The 21,207-nt window shown below is 37.8% G+C and overlaps 1 protein-coding gene across 1 annotated transcript in view; it reads left to right on the top strand.

Annotated features, from left to right (window-relative positions):
- LOC133240931 (glycerophosphodiester phosphodiesterase domain-containing protein 4-like) overlaps positions 1-21,207 on the top strand; it is a 111,263-nt gene that overhangs the window by 16,307 nt on the left and 73,749 nt on the right. Inside the window, exons 4-9 of the mRNA XM_061405915.1 lie at positions 283-381; positions 453-546; positions 1,387-1,464; positions 2,253-2,398; positions 2,759-2,841; positions 3,830-4,016. Coding sequence (XP_061261899.1) covers positions 283-381; positions 453-546; positions 1,387-1,464; positions 2,253-2,398; positions 2,759-2,841; positions 3,830-4,016 — 687 coding nt within the window. The remainder of the gene's footprint in view (positions 1-282; positions 382-452; positions 547-1,386; positions 1,465-2,252; positions 2,399-2,758; positions 2,842-3,829; positions 4,017-21,207) is intronic.

Raw genomic sequence — 21,207 nt, forward strand, 5'->3', positions numbered from 1 at the left:
TAAAGCAGCAAGGAAGGTAAATTATTAAATCCATGTACTGGCAACCCACTCCAGTACTCTTGGCTGGAAAATCCCATGGATGGAGGAGCCTCAGAGGCTACAGTCCATGGGGTGGCAAAGAGCTGGACATGACTGAGCAACTTCACTTCACTGTTAAAGAATGATTAGATTAAAAAGATGAGGTAATGAGGTCCCTGAAATTGTGAGTACATATGTTTCCCAAGGACAGTTCTGATCCAAGTTTAGTGCTTAGAAGTCAAGGTATTCTTTTTATTTCCCTAGATCCTGATTCTGATAACAATTCTGTTTTGCTCACTTTTGTTATGGATTTTATTAACTTACTGGAAAGACAGGTGGCTCACCATTGGGCTGTCATTGCAGGTAAGCACCATCCTTAGTTGTAGCCCTGTCTGTCCAGATGTGTTTAGGCTGACTTTTGAATTTTCTCCCAGATCTTTGCTCCCTACATACATCTGAGCAGCATATCTGTGATGGTTTTGCTTTCATGGCCTGTGGCCATCTACTTGATCCATTTGGAAGGAGAAGGTATGTCCTGTGGGTGGAACCTTTCCTAATTCTTCCAGCTCTGGCTTTAGCGAGTGTACTTCACTTAACCAAACAAGCTTGGTAGATAGCCAGCACTGTAGCTTTTTGAAATTCATTTAGCTTGTTACTTAGGCATGCTCCTTCTGGTCAAACTCACAACCCTACATGGACTGTCATAGCATTTCTCTGATCAAACATACCTTCTTCTAAAGAAGGATTCTCCTTCTAGAAAAATGAGAATTTCCTCCCTGTTATTACAGGTTGACTGCCTAGGAATAAATTGGAGTAGTTTTAGGGAGGGTAGAGGAAATTTTTAATTTTTTTTGAACAATGATGGTACAAGTCATAGTTCTTTTAGGTTGTATTCCAATACTACTATTTTCAACTTAAGAACCAGGTGGAGATATCCCTTGGATACATCTTAGTCCTTCAAAGCAGTCCCTGGTGAGTTCCTGTCACATCTGAGGACTTCCACAGAAGCAGAAATGTCTCCCTCTGCCCCTGTTTCCTCTCCATTCTTTGCCCTAATATTATGGAAACAAAGAATCAGAACTGTATGTGAAACTATTTTGAGAATGGAGTTATCTCTCAGCACCTTTACTGAGAAACTAGGAGGGCTTTCTGTCTCTCTTTTTTACTGATGGTTAGATAGGGAGTGCTTGTTGCCTGGGTTGTGCAAGAGTGCAGGAAAGAGAAAAACTTAACTGATAGTGCTGCCATTAGGTATTCATACATGTGGGTATGTGTATGTGGCCAGTGAATTTTAGGAAATTTTTTTTGGGAGCAAGAACTTAAAGGGGACAATAATGAATTCTTTCTTTTTCATTTCCTGAATTTTAGCTAGAATGAGAAGATTCCAGATTACAAGTATTGAAAGAAAAAGAAACAAGAGGTGTAACATGCACACAAAATTGAGAAGTTAGAGCTGGCAGATCTAAATTTGAAAGTGACATAGGTGGTAATTTTTAAATGTTCAAATGGGTAAAATCCTTAGAGTAAAAATCCTCTAAAATAGTAAGTGTTGGGGAATGGCCAGTGATAACAGGTATTATGGTCAGGTTGTATGTGTGTGTGTCTCAAAGAGGGGTGGGAAGAGAGAAGTGTCTATTATATACTGAGGATCTGTGACAAGTCAACACTGTCATTTCAATTATATGAGATCGATGTTAGTAGCAAAATAGCGCCATTATTCAGAATGAAGAAAATGAAGGCCCAAAGAGGTTAAACAATGTGTCTGAGTTACAAAATTAGAAAATAGTAAATTCTGGCTTTGAATGTGGATTTCTTTCAACTAGTATCTCTTCCACTACCACTCCCTGTCTTCAATACGGGGTATTTTAGGCTGACCTTTAAGGGCTTGAGGGCTTTCTCAGAACCAACCAAACTCCTCCTCCTTCTTAGAAGTTATTCCTTAACATTCCCTCTCCTTCTCACCTCCTGTACAATTCATTCCCTTGTAAATTTGCATTTGTAATAATTTTCACTTAATAATAAACTTTTATTTGGATAACACTTTTTTTCATTTTCAAATCACTGAAAGAATACGGGGATGTGACAGAAATTGACAGTAAATCAGTGAGTCTACAGATGCAGTGAACCCATGTACTGAGTATTTACTTACTGTTCTTTTGAGGATAGTTACTTGCTTCGGATGGTTCTCCATTCTTCCTTTCTTTTTTGTCACTTTCTCCTTCCAACTTTTTCAGCTTTACAAGTGGCTATTGGGTTGCCCTTTGTTCTTATACTTTTGTGTCTCTATGTGGTGCCATTTGGGATTTATTATGCCTGCATTCAAGAGAAGGATAAATTAGGGCCCAAGCCAAACTTCTTCGGACATAGAGGTGCACCCATGGTAGGTCTGAGCATGATGGATGTTGGTGAGTATAGGTGTGCATGGGTGTGGAGGGCACATCAGATCCTTGGAACTCCCTGGAAAAGTAAAGGAGTTGACTTGAGATGACAAGAAAAAAGAGTTAAATGTAGAGATTGGACCTGAACCCAGGTCACCTAATTCTCTGTCCATTTCTCTTTATTGTGACTCATTGACATTGCCTCAGATGAGCAGAGTCTCCAAATCAGATTTGAATAAAGAGCCAAGGGAGCCAAACTCTCTTCCTAAAGTCTTTTCTTACTGGGCTCCCTCCCTACCCTAAAAGGGATGTCAGTAGAAAAGACTGTGAGATTAAAGGCCTGATGTCCTTTTCTTCCACAGCTGGGGCCTGAGAATACCATAATGTCCTTTGAGAAAGCTGTTGAATATGGGGCCCATGGACTGGAGAGTGATGTACAAATAAGGTAGGAAAGAAGGGACCAGAGTGGGAGGAGAAAAGACTAGTGGATGACTCCAGCCTGGCCCAAGCTGTAGAGAGGGCAAGCCCTGGGAGTTTCTCCCTTATTGTCCTGGCACATCTGCGCATAACACAATACATGAATCACTTCTCCTTTACAAACCACGTCTCTGCATCTCTACATTCTCAATCACAGGCTTATAAATCACACACTCTATATAGTCTCCACACATAGCTCAAATTTATCCTCCCTGCAAACATGCTTGCAGCTTACTTCTGTGCCCTACCTTAGCAATCTATTTAACTAACATTTCCTAGGCATCGCCTGTATTCCTACTATATCCTTCTTCTGAGTGCTAGTGTGAGGCAGATGAGTGAGACAGAGTCGTGCCTAAAGCTGTTTGCAGCCAGTGAAGAGACATGGCATGTTTACAAATAAACACAGTATAGGACCATTTGTTGTGAGCGCCTTCCAGAGAAGAGTAAGGCAAATGCAGTGGAACCTCAGTGAAGGAGGAAGAGGCCACCTCTTTTGTGAAAAATGATCTGTGTGCTCAGAACAGTGTTTGGGTTGAGCCTTGAAGGCAAAATAGTATTTTCCCAAGCAGAGGTGGAGAACAAGAATATTCTGGGCAGAGGCAACAGCTTAGTCAAAGGTGTCCAAAGGAGGAATAGCAAGTTTGTAGATCCGTGAGCTGGTCTGTATGGATGCCAAGAGTAGTCCACTTTGGGGACGTGAGGGGCCTATGTGAGGGGGAAAGTATGGCTGCAAGGCTTGCTGAGACTGGATCACAGAGATCCCTAAATGTGTACTGGACAGCCATGGTAGGTTTTAGAGAACAGATTAACTTATTGTTTAGAAGGACTTATCTGAGAATCTGTGAGGGAGAATCATCATGGATTTGGGCAGTAGGCTCTAGCAATGTCCAAGGGACAACAAAGGAAGACTTGGATCCTAGCAGGAATGAGGACAAAAAACCCATGCTTTTCTGTAGAATGTATGTCCTTGGGCAGCCGAAAGTAGAGACGAACCATCGGTTGGTTATATTAGAGAATGTGGCATGTACTACTCCCTTCCCAGCCTTCTGTGAGGCAAACAGAAAAGAAATGAACATCCTATTTCACAGTGAAGAACTGTGGTTTGAGCCTGAATTCAAAGAAGATAAATGTATTGCTGAGGACGTAAGGCTAGAATGTACATGATAAAGCCAGAATTAGAACTAGATTTCCTGACCCCAGACTAGGGCTCTTGACATTACCTAACAGTGATGTTACCCAGCTGTTCCATGTAAGCTATCTGAATCAGATTGAAACTGGATGTTCTTTCAGAGCTTCTAGGTTCATTGTGCAAGTGCCTCATGGTCATGACCTAAAGTGGTCATGGTGCTGAGACAGTGAGCTCCTGGCACATGGACTTTCTCTCTTGTCTTGTGACTTCAACTTCAGTGTCAATGATCCTCCCAACACTTTAGTTTCTCTGTATGTTGATGTCTTCATTTCCAGTCTACTTCTACATACCTCCATCATCCATATTGATGGTCATAGTTTACACTTCATCATTAATAAAAATTGCATATCACTCAGTCTAGCCAGAACAGAAATACCGCAGCAGTACCTAGAACAGGAAAATGTAATATCAAGAATTACTAAGTAGAAAAAAGTTGTTAACTAATAAAAGAGGAAAACAGGACTGTGGAAATGCACAAGTAGCTCTATTAGAACTTCTACACATTCTACCCTATTCTTTCCAAGATTTACAAACACATGAAAAAAAAATTAAAAACTGGAAAAAATTCACCAAAGTTCTCACAAAAGACTCTGAAAGGTGAAGAAATGAAGGTGGACTGCCTGGGTTTGTAAGACTGAAGGAACTTGCTAGTATTAAAGCAAGTTTCCCTGTTGGTTATTTTGTTATTTTCCTCATATATCCTGACATGACCTCTGAAGAGACCTGTACAGAAACACCTACAGATGCATAGGGGAAAAAAAAAAAAAGCCTCACAAAAATCTGCTTTTTGTAGCCAGACAATTGGCATTAGGGTCACCCAGCAGGCTATAAATGTTTTGACCATACCTGTCCTACTCAGGGCAACACCACAGAAAAGCACTCTCCTCTCTCTCACAGCTTGAGGCTGTGGCCCTGAAGGGTATGAGCAGATCCCTGTAATGACTCCTGCCCTTATGTCAGAGGTGGTACTCTCTGGTCTCTGCCCACTTAAGAGGAGAGGGAGGATTACTGAGAGATGTTTTCTAGACAAAGTGATTTTTTTCTGGTAAAATATATTTAGCATAAAACTTACCATGTTAACCATTAAACAGTTGTTTTTTTTTTTTAATTGGAGTGTATTTGGGCTTCCCAGGTGGTGCTAGTGGTAAAGAACCCACCTGCCAATGCAGGAGACTTAAGAGATTTGGGTTCAATCCCTGAGTTGGGAAGATGCCCTGGAGAAGGGCATGGCAACCCACTCCAGTGTTCTTGCCTAGAGAATCCCATGGACAGAGGAGGTTGGCAGGCTACAGTCCATAGGGTTGCAAAGAGTCTGACATGTCTGAAGTGACTTAGCACTCACTGTTGATTTGCAGTGTTGTGTTAGTTTCAGGTGAATCTGGTATACATATACATTTATCTACTTTTTTTATTGTTTACTCACTAAGTCATGTCTGACTCTTTTGTGACCCCATGGACTGTAGCCCACCAGGCTCCTCTGTCCATGAGATTTCCCAGGCAAGAATTCTGGAGTTGATTGCCATTTCCTTCTCTAGGGTATCTTCCTGACCCAGGGATCAAACCCACATCTCTAGCTTTGCAGGCAGATTCTTTACCACCAGAGAAGCCCGATCTACTTTTTAGTGTACAGTTTAATGACATTCAGTATATTCACCTTGTTTTGCTACCATCACCACCATCCGTCTCTACAACTTTTCATCTTCTCAAGCTGAAATTCTGTACCTGTTCAATAAAAGCTCCTTCATCTCCCCTCCACCCAAATTCTGACAACCACTATCCTATTTTTCTCTATAAATTTAACTATTTTAGTTATCTCATATAATTGTTCAACATTATTCTATGTCTGACTCCTTTCACTTTGAAAGTGAGTGAACTGAAAGTCACTTAGTCTTCTCCGACTTTTTGTGACCCCATGGCTATACAGTCCATGGGATTCTCGAGGCCAGAATACTGGAGTGGGTAGCCTTTCTCTTCTCTAGGGGATCTTCCCAACCCATGGATCAAACCCAGGTCTCCTGCATTGCAGGTGGATTCTTTACCAGCTGAGCTACAAGAGAAGCCCAAAGGGATGAAAGTGAAAGTCACTCAGTCATCTCCGACTCTGTAACTCCATGGACTGTACAGTCCATAGAATTCTCCAGGCCAGAATACTGGAGTGGGTAGCCTTTCCCTTCTCCAGGGGATCTTCCCAACCCAAGGATCGAACCCAGGTCTCCCACATTGCAAGCAGATTCTTTACCAGCTCAGCTACCAGGCAAATTTGTCATTTGCCGAATGACAAATTCATCTATACTGTAAACAGATGACAGTATTTCCTTCTTTTTAAAAAAATTCTGTTAAAAAGCATATAAAATTGACCATCATAGACGTCTTTAAGTATCCAGTTCAGTAATGTTAAGTATATACACATTGCTGCGAAACAAATCTCTGGAACTTTTTTGTCTCGCAGATCTGAAATCCTGTAGCCATTAAACAACTTCCCTTTCCTTCTTCTTCAGTTCTGGATAACCATCTTTCTACTTTCTGTTTCTATGAATTTGACTATCTTAGATACCACATATAGGTGGAACCATACAGTATTTATCTTTTTGTGACTGTTTTATTTAATTTAACATAATGTCTTCAAGGTTCATCCATGTTGTGGCATGCAACAGAATTTCCATCCTTTTTTAGACTGAATAATATTCTAATGTAGATATATATGCCACATTTTGCTTATCCATTTATTTGCTGAAAACATTTGGTTTTCTTCCACCTCTTGGCTATTTTGAATAATGCTACTATGAACACGAACGTACAACTATCTTTTAAAGAACCTTCTTTCAGTCTTTTTAGTATATACCCCAAAGTGGAATTGCAGGATCACACAATAATTCTGTATTTAATTTTTGGAGGCACTACCATACTGGAGAAAGGAAGTCTAAAAACCTGTATATAAATCTTGTGCAGCTCTTCATATAACATGTATGTGAAACTACACAGACATAACAGAGTAGAAGATTTAATAATTAAACATTGGTTTGGAATACCATCCATGTTTTAGATTGACCTCTGGGTAGTACATAAAGACTAGAGAAGCATTACAAAGCCTCTTTGAAAACTAAATTGTAATTTGAACCACAGCCTATAAGCATGAACCAGGACATGTATTTTTGAACCAAAATAGGTTAACTAACTGTTAAATGCAATTTCAACAGGAACCAGAATCTCTAAATATTCTTAATGGCTAGGATATGATCCAAAATTTTCATCATACCAAAACTTATAAAAATCTCAACTTGAGCAAGAAAGGGTAATTAATAGATGTCAACAGCAAAAGAAAGAGGTGTTGGAATTATTTTCTTAAAAAAAATTAAAGCACCTATCATAAAATTTCTCTAACAGAGAATTATGATGCTAAGAGCCAACTCACTAGAAGAGACCCTGATGCTGGGAAAGATAGAAGGCAGGAGGAAAAGGGAATGGCAGAGGATGAAATGGTTGGACACCAACCACTGGGTGGACACAAGTTTCAGCAAACTCCAGGAGATGGCGAAAGTCAGGGAAGCTGGTGTGCTGTAGTCCATGGGGATGCAAAGAGTTGGACAAAGTAAGTGAAAGTTGCTCATTCGTGTCCGACTCTTTGTGACCCCATGGAGAAGTCCATGGAATTCTGCAGGCCAGAATATTGGAGTGAGTAGCTATTCCCCCCTCCAGGGGATCTTCCCAACCCAGGGATCGAACCCAGTCTCCCACATTCCTGGCAGATTCTTTACCATCTGAGCCACCAGGGAAACCCAGACAAATATCTGACAAAGTTAGTACCTAAGACTCACTCTGTGCTTAGTCACTCAGTCATGTCTCACTCTTTGTGACCCCATGGACTATAGCCCAAGAGTTGTGCATGACTTAGTGAATGAAAAGCAACAAATAGATAGATTAAAATAAAAGAATGGAAAAAATATACAAGTCAGAGATGGAGTAGTTATATTAATATTTGACAAACTAAACTTCAGAGCAAAGAAAAACAGAAGAAACAAGGGGCATTACACAATGACCTTAAAACAGTAAATTCATCAAGAAGACATAACAATTCTGAATGTGTATGAACCCAAGAATAGAGCTCCAATGTACATAAAGCAAATGCAACAAATCTAAAGGAGAAATAAATAAACCTATAACTATAGTTGAGAACAACACCACCTTTCTCTTAGTAATTGATGTAAAGACTAAACAAAACTACTAAAGATACAAGATGGCGCTGAACTATGCCATCAGCCAACAGGATCTACGTGACACTGATAGAAAACTCAGTGCAGGAACAGCAGAAGATGTGTTCTTTCCCAGTGTCTGCAAATCATATAATATACACTGTATCCTGCCCCCCCCCCAAAAAAACCCTCAGCAAATTTAAATGTACTGAAATCATACAGAATGAGTTCTCTGGCCACAACAGAATCACACTAGAAATGAATAACAAAGTTAATAAGAAAATCTCCATACACTCGGTAACTAAACAAACCCAATTCTAGATAATTCATGAGCTAAAGAGAATGTCTCCTGTGTTTGACATGTGATTTGCAAAAATTTAATTCTGTTGTGAGTTCTCTTTCATTTTCTTGATGCCTTTTGATTTTGACAAAGACGCAGGGCAATTCATTGACCAATGCCTCACACTATATATATATATATATATATATATATATATATATATATATATATAAAAGTTAACTCAAAGGGTTGGACACGACTGAGCAACTGAACTGAACTGAACTCAAAATGGATCAGTGACATAAATGTAAGAGGGGAAAGCATAAAACTCTTAGAAGAAAATACAAGGGTAAATCATGATCTTGGATTTCAGAGTGAATAATAGCCGAAACTTGGAAACAAACCAAGGATCTATCAGCAAGTGAATTAATAAATAAAATATGGTGTGTATATATATTTTCATATATATATATAAAACAATATTATTCAGCCATAAAAATGGATAAGGTCTGCTACGACAGGGTTGTTACAATATGGATGAACCTTGAAATCAATGTGAAAGTGAAAGTCACTCAGTTGTGTTCAACTCTTTGCAACCATGGAATTTTCCAGGCCAGAATCCTGGAGTGGGTAGCCTTTCCCTTCTCTAAGGGACCTTCCTGACCCAGGGATTGAACCCAGGTTTCCCTCGTTGCATGCAGATTCTTTACCAACTGAGCTATCAGGGAAGATGGAAACAATACGCTAAGGTGAAACTAGCTAGAAATAAAAAGATACAGTATAACTCTGTGTGTATGAAATATCTACAGTAGGCAAATTTATAGAGACAGAAAGTAAACTAAAGTTACCAGAAGAGAGGGATCGAGGGCTGGAGAGTTACTTAATGGTTACAGAGCTTCTGTTTGCAGTAATAGAAAGTTTTAGAAATAGATAGTATTGATGTTTGTATAACATTGTGTATGCAAGCAGTGCCACTGAATTGAATAGTTAAAACGCTCTTAAAATGGCAACTTTTATGTTTTATATATTTTACCACAATGAATATAAATGAAAAAAAGGTAAACACTGGAAGAAAAAACAGCCTTTTCAATGGAGTCCCAGAGCAACTGGACATCAGAAACAATAAAAGTGACTCTCAATCTAATCTTCATGGTCTAGAAGGGAAATAAGTACAAAAACTGAAAATTGATTATGGATTTAAACACAAAATATAGAATTAAAAAATATTTAGAAAACCAAAGTGGGGAAAATCTTTGGGATGTAGGGCTGGCAAAGTGTTCTTAGACTTTATACCAAAAGCACTATCCATGAAATGAAAAAAAAAAAATCATAAAGGGATCTCAAAGTAAAACACTTCTGTTCTGTGAAAGATCTTTTGAGAAGGATAAAAAGAAAAGTATCAGATGAAGAGGCAATATTTGTAAAATATGTATCTGACAAAAGGCTTGTATCTAAAATATATAGGAAACACTGAAACTCAACAGGATAAAAAAATTCCAAACAACCCAGTTAGAAAATTCATGAACAGTCACTTTACCTGAAAGGATACACAGATAGCAAATAGGCACATGAAAAAATGTTCAACTTCATTAGATACTAGGAAAATGAAAACTTCTATCACTACTCACTTATCAGAATGGCTAAGTTTAACAAATAGTGATATCTCCTAATGATGGTGGATAAACTGGATCACTTACACATTACTGGTGAAAATGTAGAATGGTATAACTGCTCTGGTAAGTTTGGCACTTTCTTCAAATGCCAAATATGTACTTACCATACAACCCAGAAATCACACTACTGCAAATTTATTCCAGAGGGGGGAAACATTGATGTTCATACAAAGAGCTTTATGTTAATGTTCATAGCAGCTTTATTTATAATGAGCAATATCTGCACAACCCCATCATTCTTCAAGAGGTTCAAACGGCCAAAAGACTATTGTATACATCTGTGCCTCTTTTGCTCTCTCGCATACAGAATTATCATTACCATCTTCCTAAATTCCATATATATGTGTTAGTATACTGTATTGGTGTTTTTCTTTCTGGCTTACTTCACTCTGTATAATAGGCTCCAGTTTCATCCACCTCATTAGAACTGATTCAAATGTATTCTTTTTAATGTCTGGAAGAATGGCATTGAAACATGTATAATATCATATAAGAAATGAATCGCCTGTCCAGGTTTGATGCAGGATACAGGATGCTTGGGGCTGGTGCACTGGGATGACCCAGAGGGATGGTACAGAGAGGGAGGTGGGAGGGGGTTCAGGATGGGGAGCACGTGTACACCGGTGGCAGATTCATGTTGATGTATGGCAAAACCAATACAATATTGTAATTAACCTCCAATTAAAATAAATAAATTTAAATTAAAAAAAAGAGGTTCAAGCGGTAAATGATCAAACTGTGTTATATCCATACCATGAAATAGTACTCAGCAATAAAAAGGAGTGATCTAGTGATACATGCAACAGTTTGGATGAGTCTCATGGGAACTGTGCTGCATGAAAAAAGCTACTCTCTAAAGGTTACATACTATATGCTTTCTTTACTATATAATTTTCAAAATGATAAAATTAAGTGATTGAAAATAAATCAGTGGTTGCCTGGAATGATGAAGGGGAGAGAGCATGGTGGCTGTGGCTATAAATGATAAAAATTGCTCTCACATCTTTACTGCTTTGCCTCTTGACTGTGGTGGTTGTCACCTGAATCTGTCCATGTGATAAAATGAGCATGTACACATACAAGTACATGTAAAGCTAATGAAATCTGAATAAGATCAGTGATTTTCTCAATATCTATTTCCTTGGAACATTGGACTATAGTCAAGACGTTACTGTTGGGGAAATCTCATCGTATTATTTCTTTTTTTAAATTTTTAAATTTTCTTATTTTATTTTTATTATTATTTTTTTTTTACTTTACAATATTGTATTGGTTTTGCCATACATCCACATGCATCTTCCACGGGTGTACACGTGTTCCCCATCCTGAACCCCCCTCCCACCTCCCTCCCCATACCATCCCTCTGGGTCTTCCCAGTGCAGCAGCCCCAAGCTTCCTGTATCCTGCATCGAACCTGGACTGGCGATTCATTTCTTATATGATATTATACATGTTTTAATGCCATTCTTCCAAATCATGCCCCCCTCCCTCTCCCACAGAGTCCAAAAGACTGTTCTATACATCTGTGTCTCTTTTGTTGTCTCACATTTTCGTTACCATCTTTCTAAATTCCGTATATATGTGTTAGTATACTGTATTGGTGTTTTTCTTTCTGGCTTACTTCACTCTGTGACTTTGTTTTGTTTCTTCTTCTTATTTTCTTCAATATTGTATTTTTGACATGGTATTATTTCTTACAAACCCAAGCGAATCTACAGTTATCTCAAAATAGAAATTTTTAAACAGAAAAGAATTCCATCAGCTTAAAAAAAAACCCAGACAATCTGATTCTAAAGTTTATAGGAAAGATAGGGGAACTAGGATAGCTATACCAATACTGATAAAGAAGAATAAAGTTAGAGGAATCACACTGTGTGATTTCAAGACATACTGTCTAGCCACAGTAATCTGAACAAGGTAGTGATAGAGAAGAATCAGACATGCAAATCAGTTCAACAGGATAGGGATTCCAGAAACAGATCCCAGTACATAAACCCGTGTATGTGTTTTGTTTTGTTTTTTTAACCAAAGGTTGAAGATCAGTAAAATAAAGACGGTCTTTCTAATAAAAGGCGTTGGAACACTTGAACTTCCGTTTTGGAAGTGAGAGTAGTGGAGAACCTCATGCTTTACCTCATACCTTATACAAAAAGTAGCTCAAAATGAATAATAGATCTAAATGTAAAACTCCAAAACTTTGACAAGAAACCATAGGAAAAAAAATCTTTGTGAGCTTGCATTAGGTGAAGATATGACACTACAAACACGTTCCATAAAGAAAAATTGTAAAATTAAACTTTATGAAAATAAACATTTGTCTTTTGAAAGACCCTGTGAAGAAACAAAATGCAGACTGGGATAAAATATTTGCAAACCCATATGCAACATAGGACTTGTATGCAGAATATAAGAATTCTATCAACTGAACAGTAAAGAAACAAGCCCTTTATAAAGGGGGCTTCTAATGTTTTCTTGGCCCTTCACCCAAGAAAATACACAGATGGCAATCAAGAACATGAAAATATGGATAACATCATTAACCATTAGAGAAAAGCAAAGTCATAAGGTATCACTACACACAAATATAATGGTTGGAAAAAATATATTGGCTAGCAAATACTGGCAAGGATGCAGATAGCTGAATGAATCTCTTATATATTGTGGAGGATTGTAAAATAGTGTAGCCACTCTGAATTATAGTTTGGCAATTTCTTATAAACTTAAACATTCACTTACCATATTAGCCACATTTAAAAATTATTTATTTTTAATTGGAGGATAATTGTTTTACAATCTTGTCTTGCTTTCTGCCATACATCAATGTGAATCAGCCATAGGTATACATGTGTCCCCTCCCTCTTTAATGACCCTCCCACTTCCCACCCCACCCACCCTTCTAAGTTGTCACAGAGCACCAGGTTTGAGCTCCTTGTATCATACAGCAAATTCCCACTGGCTATAAATTTTACATATAGTAAAATATATGTGTCAATGCTAGAGTCTCAATTTGTCTCACTTTCTCATTGCCTCACTGTGTCCACAAAGTCTGTTCTCTACTGTGGCCCTGCAAATAGGTTAATCAGTCCCAGTTCTCTAGATCCCATATATATGCATGAATATATGATATTTGTTTTTCTTTTTGTGACTTCAGTCTGTATAACAATCTCTTAGGTTCATCCACTTCATTTGAATTGACTCAAATGTGTTCCTTGTTTTGGTTAAGTAACATTCTATTATATATATATACCACAGCTTCTTTATCCATTCATCTGTCAAAGGATCTAGGTTGCTTCCCAATCCTAGCTATTGAATGTTTGTACACATGTGTATGTGTATGTGGCCAGTGAATTTCAGGAAATGTTTCTGGGAGCAAGAACTTAAACGGGACAATGATGAACTCTTTTCTTTTTCATTTTCTGAATTTTACCTAGAATGAGAGGAAAACAGATTAAAAGTAGTGAAAGAAAAAGAAACAAAGAGGTGTAATATGCTCAAAGTTTACAGGTTAGAGCTGAAAGGACCTAGGTGGTAATTTAAAAATGTACAACTAAGACCTAATACAAGCCTAATAAATGTATTTTTTAAAAATGAAAAAAAAATGTACAAATGGTTGAAATCCTCAGAGGACTAAAATTGTTAAGTGTTGGGGAATGGCCAGTGATTACAGGTATTATGGTCAGGCTGGGTGTGTGTGTGTGTGTGTGTGTGTCTGTGTGTATGCTTAAGGGAGGGGTGGGGAAGAGAGAGAAGTACCTCCTGAGGACCTGTGATAAGTCAGCACTGTCCTCTCAATTATATGGGATGCCTGTGTCTTTTTCAATCGTGGTTTTCTAAGATTTTATGCCCAGTAGTGGGATTGCTGGCTCATATCATAGTTTTATTCCTAGTGTTTTTACGGAAGTTCCGTACTGTTCATCGTAGAGGCTGTATCAGTTTACATTCCTGCCAACAGTGCAAGAGGGTTCCTTTTTCTCCGCATTTTTCCCAGAATTCATTGTTTGTAGACTTTTTGATGATGGCCATTCTGATCAGTGCAAGGTGATACCTCATTGTAGTTTTGATTTTCATTTCTCTAATAATAAAATTTTCCTGTTTATTTTCCATCTGTTGTCTTTACAGTCTTTTTTTGGAGAAATATCTGTTTAGGTCTTCTGCCCAGTTTTTGATTGCGTTGTTGTTTTTCTGGTGCTGAGCTGCATGAACTGCTTGTTTGTTTTGTAGATTAATACTTATCAGTTTCATTTGCTATTATTTTCTCCCATTCTGAGGGTTGTCTTTTCACCTTGTGTATAGTTTCCTTTGCTGTGCAAAAGCTTTTAACTTGAATTGGGTCCCAGTTGTTTATTTTTATTTTCATTACTCTAGGAGGTGGGTCCTAGAGGATCTTGCTGTGGTTTATGTCAAAGTGTGTTCAGCTGATGTTTTCCTCTATAAGTCTCACATTTTATTTGAGAGCTTTTGAAAAGTAGTTAATGGCCTTTTTAGTTAATTAAATACTTTAGATGTTTTATTTTATTTTTGTTTCTTTTTTATTATTATTATTTTTTTTGCATATAAGCATCCAAATGTACTTTAATGTTGCTTCTATTTACAAAGAGCATAATATTAAAAAACCTGTTTCCCAGAATAATACAGGATCACTACAGCCCAGAGACTCCTCTCTTCCTAAGCAGTGTTGTGTTTATTCCATGCAAAAACAGAGCTGAAAGTTTAAATGGTTTTTTAATATTTAACTTACAGCCATTTTAGTTTTAAACTGCAGTTATAAATTTAATATATTTCATTTTTAGGTACCCAGTAGTCTGATTTCAATCTTTTCAGAATACTTAAGTAATTCATATAAATCTAACACATTAGATGAAAACTATATTGACTTTAATGCTTTTACATCTTTCAAATTATTTTGTAAATGTAGTAAGATTTTATTTTATAATCATAAATCTCAGTCAGTTGCTCTATTTAACATTTTAAATTGAAGTTACAAAGGTAAAATGGGCCCAAATATAAATTTACCTGAAATATTAAATGCCCAAAGATTTATTTTTTTAATTAATTTATTTTTAATTGAACGATAATTGCTTTACAGAATTTTGTTATTTTTTGTCAAACCTCAACATGTATCAGCCATATATATGCCCCCTCCCTCTTGAACTTTCTTCCCATCTCCATCCCCAATCCATCCCTGTAGGTTGACACAGAGCCCCTGTTTGAGTTTCCTGAGCCATGCAGCAAATTCCCATTGACTATCTATTTTACATATCTAAATACACAGGTTTCTTAAGCATAGTACTAGTAACATAGATATGACTGTTTTAAACATATGTACTTTTAATTCTGCATCTTTCCACTTTTAGATATACTTATTCACCAGAAAAACAAATGTCATCTGTGTTGGTTTCCTAGGGGAATATATTATGGTGGCCTTTATTTTATTTCAATTTTTAAAAATTATGGAAAAAAAAAACATAAAATGTTCCATTCAGTTCAGTTGCCCAGTCATGTCTGACTCTTTGCAACCCCATGCACTGCAGCATGCCAGGCTTCCCTGTCCATCACCAACTCCTGGAGCTTACTCAAACTCATGTCCATCAAATGGATGATGCCATCCAACCATCTTATACTCTGTTGTTCCCTTCTCCTCCAGCCTTCAATCTTTCCCAGCATCAGGGTCTTTTCCAATAAGTCAGTTTTTTACATTAGGTGGCCAAAGTATTGGATTCATCATCAGTCCTTTCAATGAATATTCAGGACTGATTTCCTTTAGGATTGACTGGTTTGATCTCCTTGCAGTCCAAGGTACTATCAAGAGTTTTCTCCAAAACAGAAAGAGAAATTAAGGAAACAATTCCATTCACCATTGCAACGGAAAGAATAAAATACTTAGGAATATATCTACCTAAAGAAACTAAAGACCTATATATAGAAAACTATAAAACACTGGTGAAAGAAATCAAAGAGGACACTAATAGATGGAGAAATATACCATGTTCATGGATTGGAAGAATCAATATAGTGAAAATGAGTATACTACCCAAAGCAATTTATAGATTCAACGCAATCCCTATCAAGCTACCAACAGTATTCTTCACAGAGCTAGAACAAATAATTTCACAATTTGTATGGAAATACAAAAAACCTCGAATAGCCAAAGCGATCTTGAGAAAGAAGAATGGAACTGGAGGAATCAACTTACCTGACTTCAGGCTCTACTACAAAGCCACAGTTATCAAGACAGTATGGTACTGGCACAAAGACAGAAATATTGATCAATGGAATAAAATAGAAAGCCCAGAGATAAATCCACGCACATATGGACACCTTATCTTCGACAAAGGAGGCAAGAATATACAATGGATTAAAGACAATCTCTTTAACAAGTGGTGCTGGGAAATCTGGTCAACCACTTGTAAAAGAATGAAACTGGACCACTTTCTAACACCATACACAAAAATAAACTCAAAATGGATTAAAGATCTAAACGTAAGACCAGAAACTATAAAACTCCTAGAGGAGAACATAGGCAAAACACTCTCCGACATACATCACAGCAGGATCCTCTATGACCCACCTCCCAGAATATTGGAAATAAAAGCAAAAATGAGCAAATGGGACCTAATTAACCTTAAAAGCTTCTGCACATCAAAGGAAACTATTAGCAAGGTGAAAAGACAGCCTTCAGAATGGGAGAAAATAATAGCAAATGAAGCAACCGACAAACAACTAATCTCAAAAATATACAAGCAACTCCTACAGCTCAACTCCAGAAAAATAAACGACCCAATCAAAAAATGGGCCAAAGAACTAAATAGACATTTCTCCAAAAAAGACATACAGATGGCTAACAAACACATGAAAAGATGCTCAACATGACTCATTATCAGAGAAATGCAAATCAAAACCACTATGAGGTACCATTTCACACCAGTCAGAATGGCTGCGATCCAAAAGTCTACAAATAATAAATGCTGGAGAGGGTGTGGAGAAAAGGGAACCCTCTTACACTGTTGGTGGGAATGCAAACTAGTACAGCCACTATGGAGAACAGTGTGGAGATTCCTTAAAAAACTGGAAATAGAACTGCCTTATGATCCAGCAATCCCACTGCTAGGCATACACACTGAGGAAACCAGAAGGGAAAGAGACACGTGTACCCCAATGTTCATCGCAGCACTGTTTATAATAGCCAAGACGTGGAAGCAACCTAGATGTCCATCAGCAGATGAATGGATAAGAAAGCTGTGGTACATATACACAATGGAGTATTACTCAGCCATTAAAAAGAATACATTTGAATCAGTTCTAATGAGGTGGATGAAACTGGAGCCTATTATACAGAGTGAAGTAAGCCAGAAGGAAAAACATAAATACAGTATACTAATGCATATATATGGAATTTAGAAAGATGGTAACAATAACCCGGTGTACGAGACAGCAAAAGAGACACTGATGTATAGAACAGTCTTATGGACTCTGTGGGAGAGGGAGAGGGTGGGAAGATGTGGGAGAATGGCAATGAAACATGTAAAATATCATGTAGGAAACGAGTTGCCAGTCCAGGTTCGATGCATGATGCTGGATGCTTGGGGCTGGTGCACTGGGACGGCCCAGAGGGATGGTATGGGGAGGGAGGAGGGAGGAGGGTTCGGGATGGGGAACACATGTATACCTGTGGCGGATTCATTTTGATATTTGGCAAAACTAATACAATTATGTAAAGTTTAAAAATAAAATAAAATTGGAAGAATAAAAAAAAAAAAAAAAAAAGAGTTTTCTCCAATGACACAGTTTGAAAGCACCAATTATTTGGCACTCAGCTTTTTTTATGGTCCAACTCTCACATCCATACTTGACTACTAGAAAAACCATAGCTTTGACTAGATGGACCTTTGTTGGAAAAGTAATGCCTCTGCTTTGTAATATGCTATCTAGGTTGGTCATAACTTTTATTCCAAGGAACAAGCATCTTTTTATTTCATGTCTGCAGTCACAATCTGCAATGATTTTGGAACCCAGGAAAATAAAGTCTGTCACTGTTTCCATTGGTTCCCCATCTATTTACTATGACATGATCCTTGTTTTTTGAATGTTGAGCTTTAAGACAGCTTTTTCTCTCTCCTGTTTCATTTTCATCAAGAGGCTCTTTAGTTCCTCTTTGCTTTTTGCCATAAGAATGGTGTCATCTGCATATCTGGGATTATTGATATTTCTCCCAGCAATCTTGATTCCAGCTTATGCCTCATCCAGCCTGACATTTTGCATGATGTACTCTGCATAGAAGTTAAATAAGCAGGGTGACAATATGCAGCCTTGATGTACTCCTTTCCCAATTTGGAACCAGTCTGTTGTTCCATGTGTGGATCTAACTGTTGCTTCTTGACATGCATACAGATTTCTCAGGAGGCATGTAAGGTGGTCTGCTATTCCCATCTCTTGAAGAATTTTCCACACTTTGTTGTGATCCACACAGTCAAGGCTTTGACATAGTCAGTGCAGCAGATGTAGGTATTTTTTTGGAACTCTCTTGCTTTTTCCATGATCCAGCGGATGTTGGCAATTTGATCTCTGGTTCCTCTGCCTTTTCTAAAACCAGCTTGAACATCTGGAAGTTCATGGTTCACGTATTGCTGAAGTCTGGCTTGGAGAATTTTGAGCATTACTTTACTAGCATATGAGATGAGTGCAATTGTACAGTAGTTTGAGCATTCTTTGGCATTGCCTTACTTTGGGATTGGAATGAAAACGGACCTTTTCCAGTCCTGTGGCCACTGCTGAGTTTTCCAAATTTGCTGGCATATTGAATGCAGCACTTTCATAGCATCATCTTTCAGGATTTGAAACAGGTCAACTGGAATTCCATCACCTCCACTGGCTTTCTTCGTACTGATGCTTCTTAAGGCCCACTTGACTTCAGACTCTAAGTTGTCTGGCTCTGTGTGAGTCATCACAGTATTATGGTTATCTGGGTCATGAAGACCTTTTTTGTATAGTTCTTCTGTGTATTCTTCCCACCTCTTGTTAATATCTTCTGCTTCTGTGAGGTCCATACAATTTATGTCCTTTATTGTGCCCATCTTTGCATGAAATATTCCCTTGGTATCTCTAATTTTCTTGAAGAGATCTCTAGTCTTTCCCATTCTATTGTTTCCTCTATTTCTTTGCATTGATCACTGAGGAAGGCTTTTTATTATCTCTCCTTGCTATTCTTTGGAACTCTGCATTCAAATGGATATCTTTTCCTTTCTCCTTTTACTTTAGCTTCTCTTCTTTTCTCAGTTCTTTGTAAAACCTCGTCAGACAACCATTTTGCCTTTTTGCATTTCTTTTTCTTGGGGATGGTCTTGATGATTGCTTCCTATACAATGTCATAAACCTTTGTCCATAGTTTTTCAAGCACTCTGTCTATCAGATGTAATCCCTTGAATCTATCACTTCTACTGTATAACTGTAAGGGATTTAATTTAACTGAATGGTCTAGTGGATTCCCTACTTTCTTCAATATAAGTCTGAATTTTGCAATAAGGTGTTCATGATCTGAGCCACAGTCAGCTCCAGGTCTTGATTTTGCTGACTGTATAGAGCTTCTCCATCTTTGGCTGCAAAGAATATAATCAATCTCATTTTGGTATTGACCATCTGGTGATGCCAAAACAAAAACAACACCCAGTTGTGGAAGTGACTGATGATGGAATTAAAGTCCAATGCTGTAAAGAACATAGGAAATCTGCAATATTAGGTCTATGAATCAAGGTAAATTGGAAGTGGTCAAACAGGAGATGGCAGGAGTGAACATGGACATTTTAGAAATCAGTGAACTAAAATGGACTGGAATTGGTGAATTTAATTCAGGTGACCATTATATCTACTACTGTGGGCAAGAATAGTCAACAGAAGAGTCCAAAATGCAGTACTTGGGTGCAATCTCAAAAACAACAAAATGACCCCCATCTTAATAATTTTTAAATGCATGCTTTAGTGGTGTTTTATATATATATATATATATATATGTATATGTATATATTTATATTTATATTTTAGCCTTGTCTAACTCAATGAAACTATGAGCCATGCCTTGTAGTGCCACCCAAGATGGATGGGTCATGGTGGAGGATTCTGACAAAACGTGGTCCACTGGAGAAGGGAATGGCAAACAACTTCAGTATTCTCACCTTGAGAACCCCATGAACAGTATTTAAAGGCAAAAAGATAGGACCTTGAAAGATGAATTCCCCAGCACGGTAGGTGCCCAAAATGCTAAGGGAGATAAGTGGAGAAATACCTCTAGAAAGAGAAGAGATAGAGGCAAAGCAAAAACAACACCCAGTTGTGGATGTGACAGGTGATGGAAGTAAAGTCTGATGTTGTAAAGAGCAATATTCCTTAGAAACCTGGAATGTTAGGTTGATGAGTCAAGGCAAATTGAAAGTGGTCAAACAGGAGATGGCAAGAGTGAACATTGACATTTTAGGAATCAGTGAACTAAAAAGGGCTGGGATGGGTGAATTTAACTCAAATGACCATTATATTTACTACTATGGGAAAGAATCCCTTAGAAGAGCTGGAATAGCCCTCATAGTAAACAAGAGAGTCTGAAATGCAGTACTTGGATGGAATCTGAAAAACAACAGAATGATCTCTCTTCATTTCCAACACAAACCATTCAATATAACAGTCATCCAAGTCTATGCCCTGACCTCTAATGCTGAAGAAGCTGAAGTTTAACAGTTTTATGAAGACCTACAAGACGTTCTAGAACTAACACCCCCAAAATATGTCCTTTTCATGATAGGGGACTGGAATGCTAAAGTAGGAAGTCAAGAGATACCTGAAGTAACAGGCAAATTTGGCCTTAGATTACAAAATGAAGCAGGTCAAAGGCTAACAGAGTTTTGCCAAGAGAACACACTGGTCATAGTAAGCAATCTCTTCCAGCAACACAAGAGAAGTCTCTACACATGGACACACCAGATGGTCAGTACCAAAATGAGATTGATTATATTCTTTG

This window comes from Bos javanicus, chromosome 29 (assembly GCF_032452875.1).
Source record: "Bos javanicus breed banteng chromosome 29, ARS-OSU_banteng_1.0, whole genome shotgun sequence".
NCBI classification, from domain to species: Eukaryota; Metazoa; Chordata; class Mammalia; order Artiodactyla; family Bovidae; genus Bos; species Bos javanicus.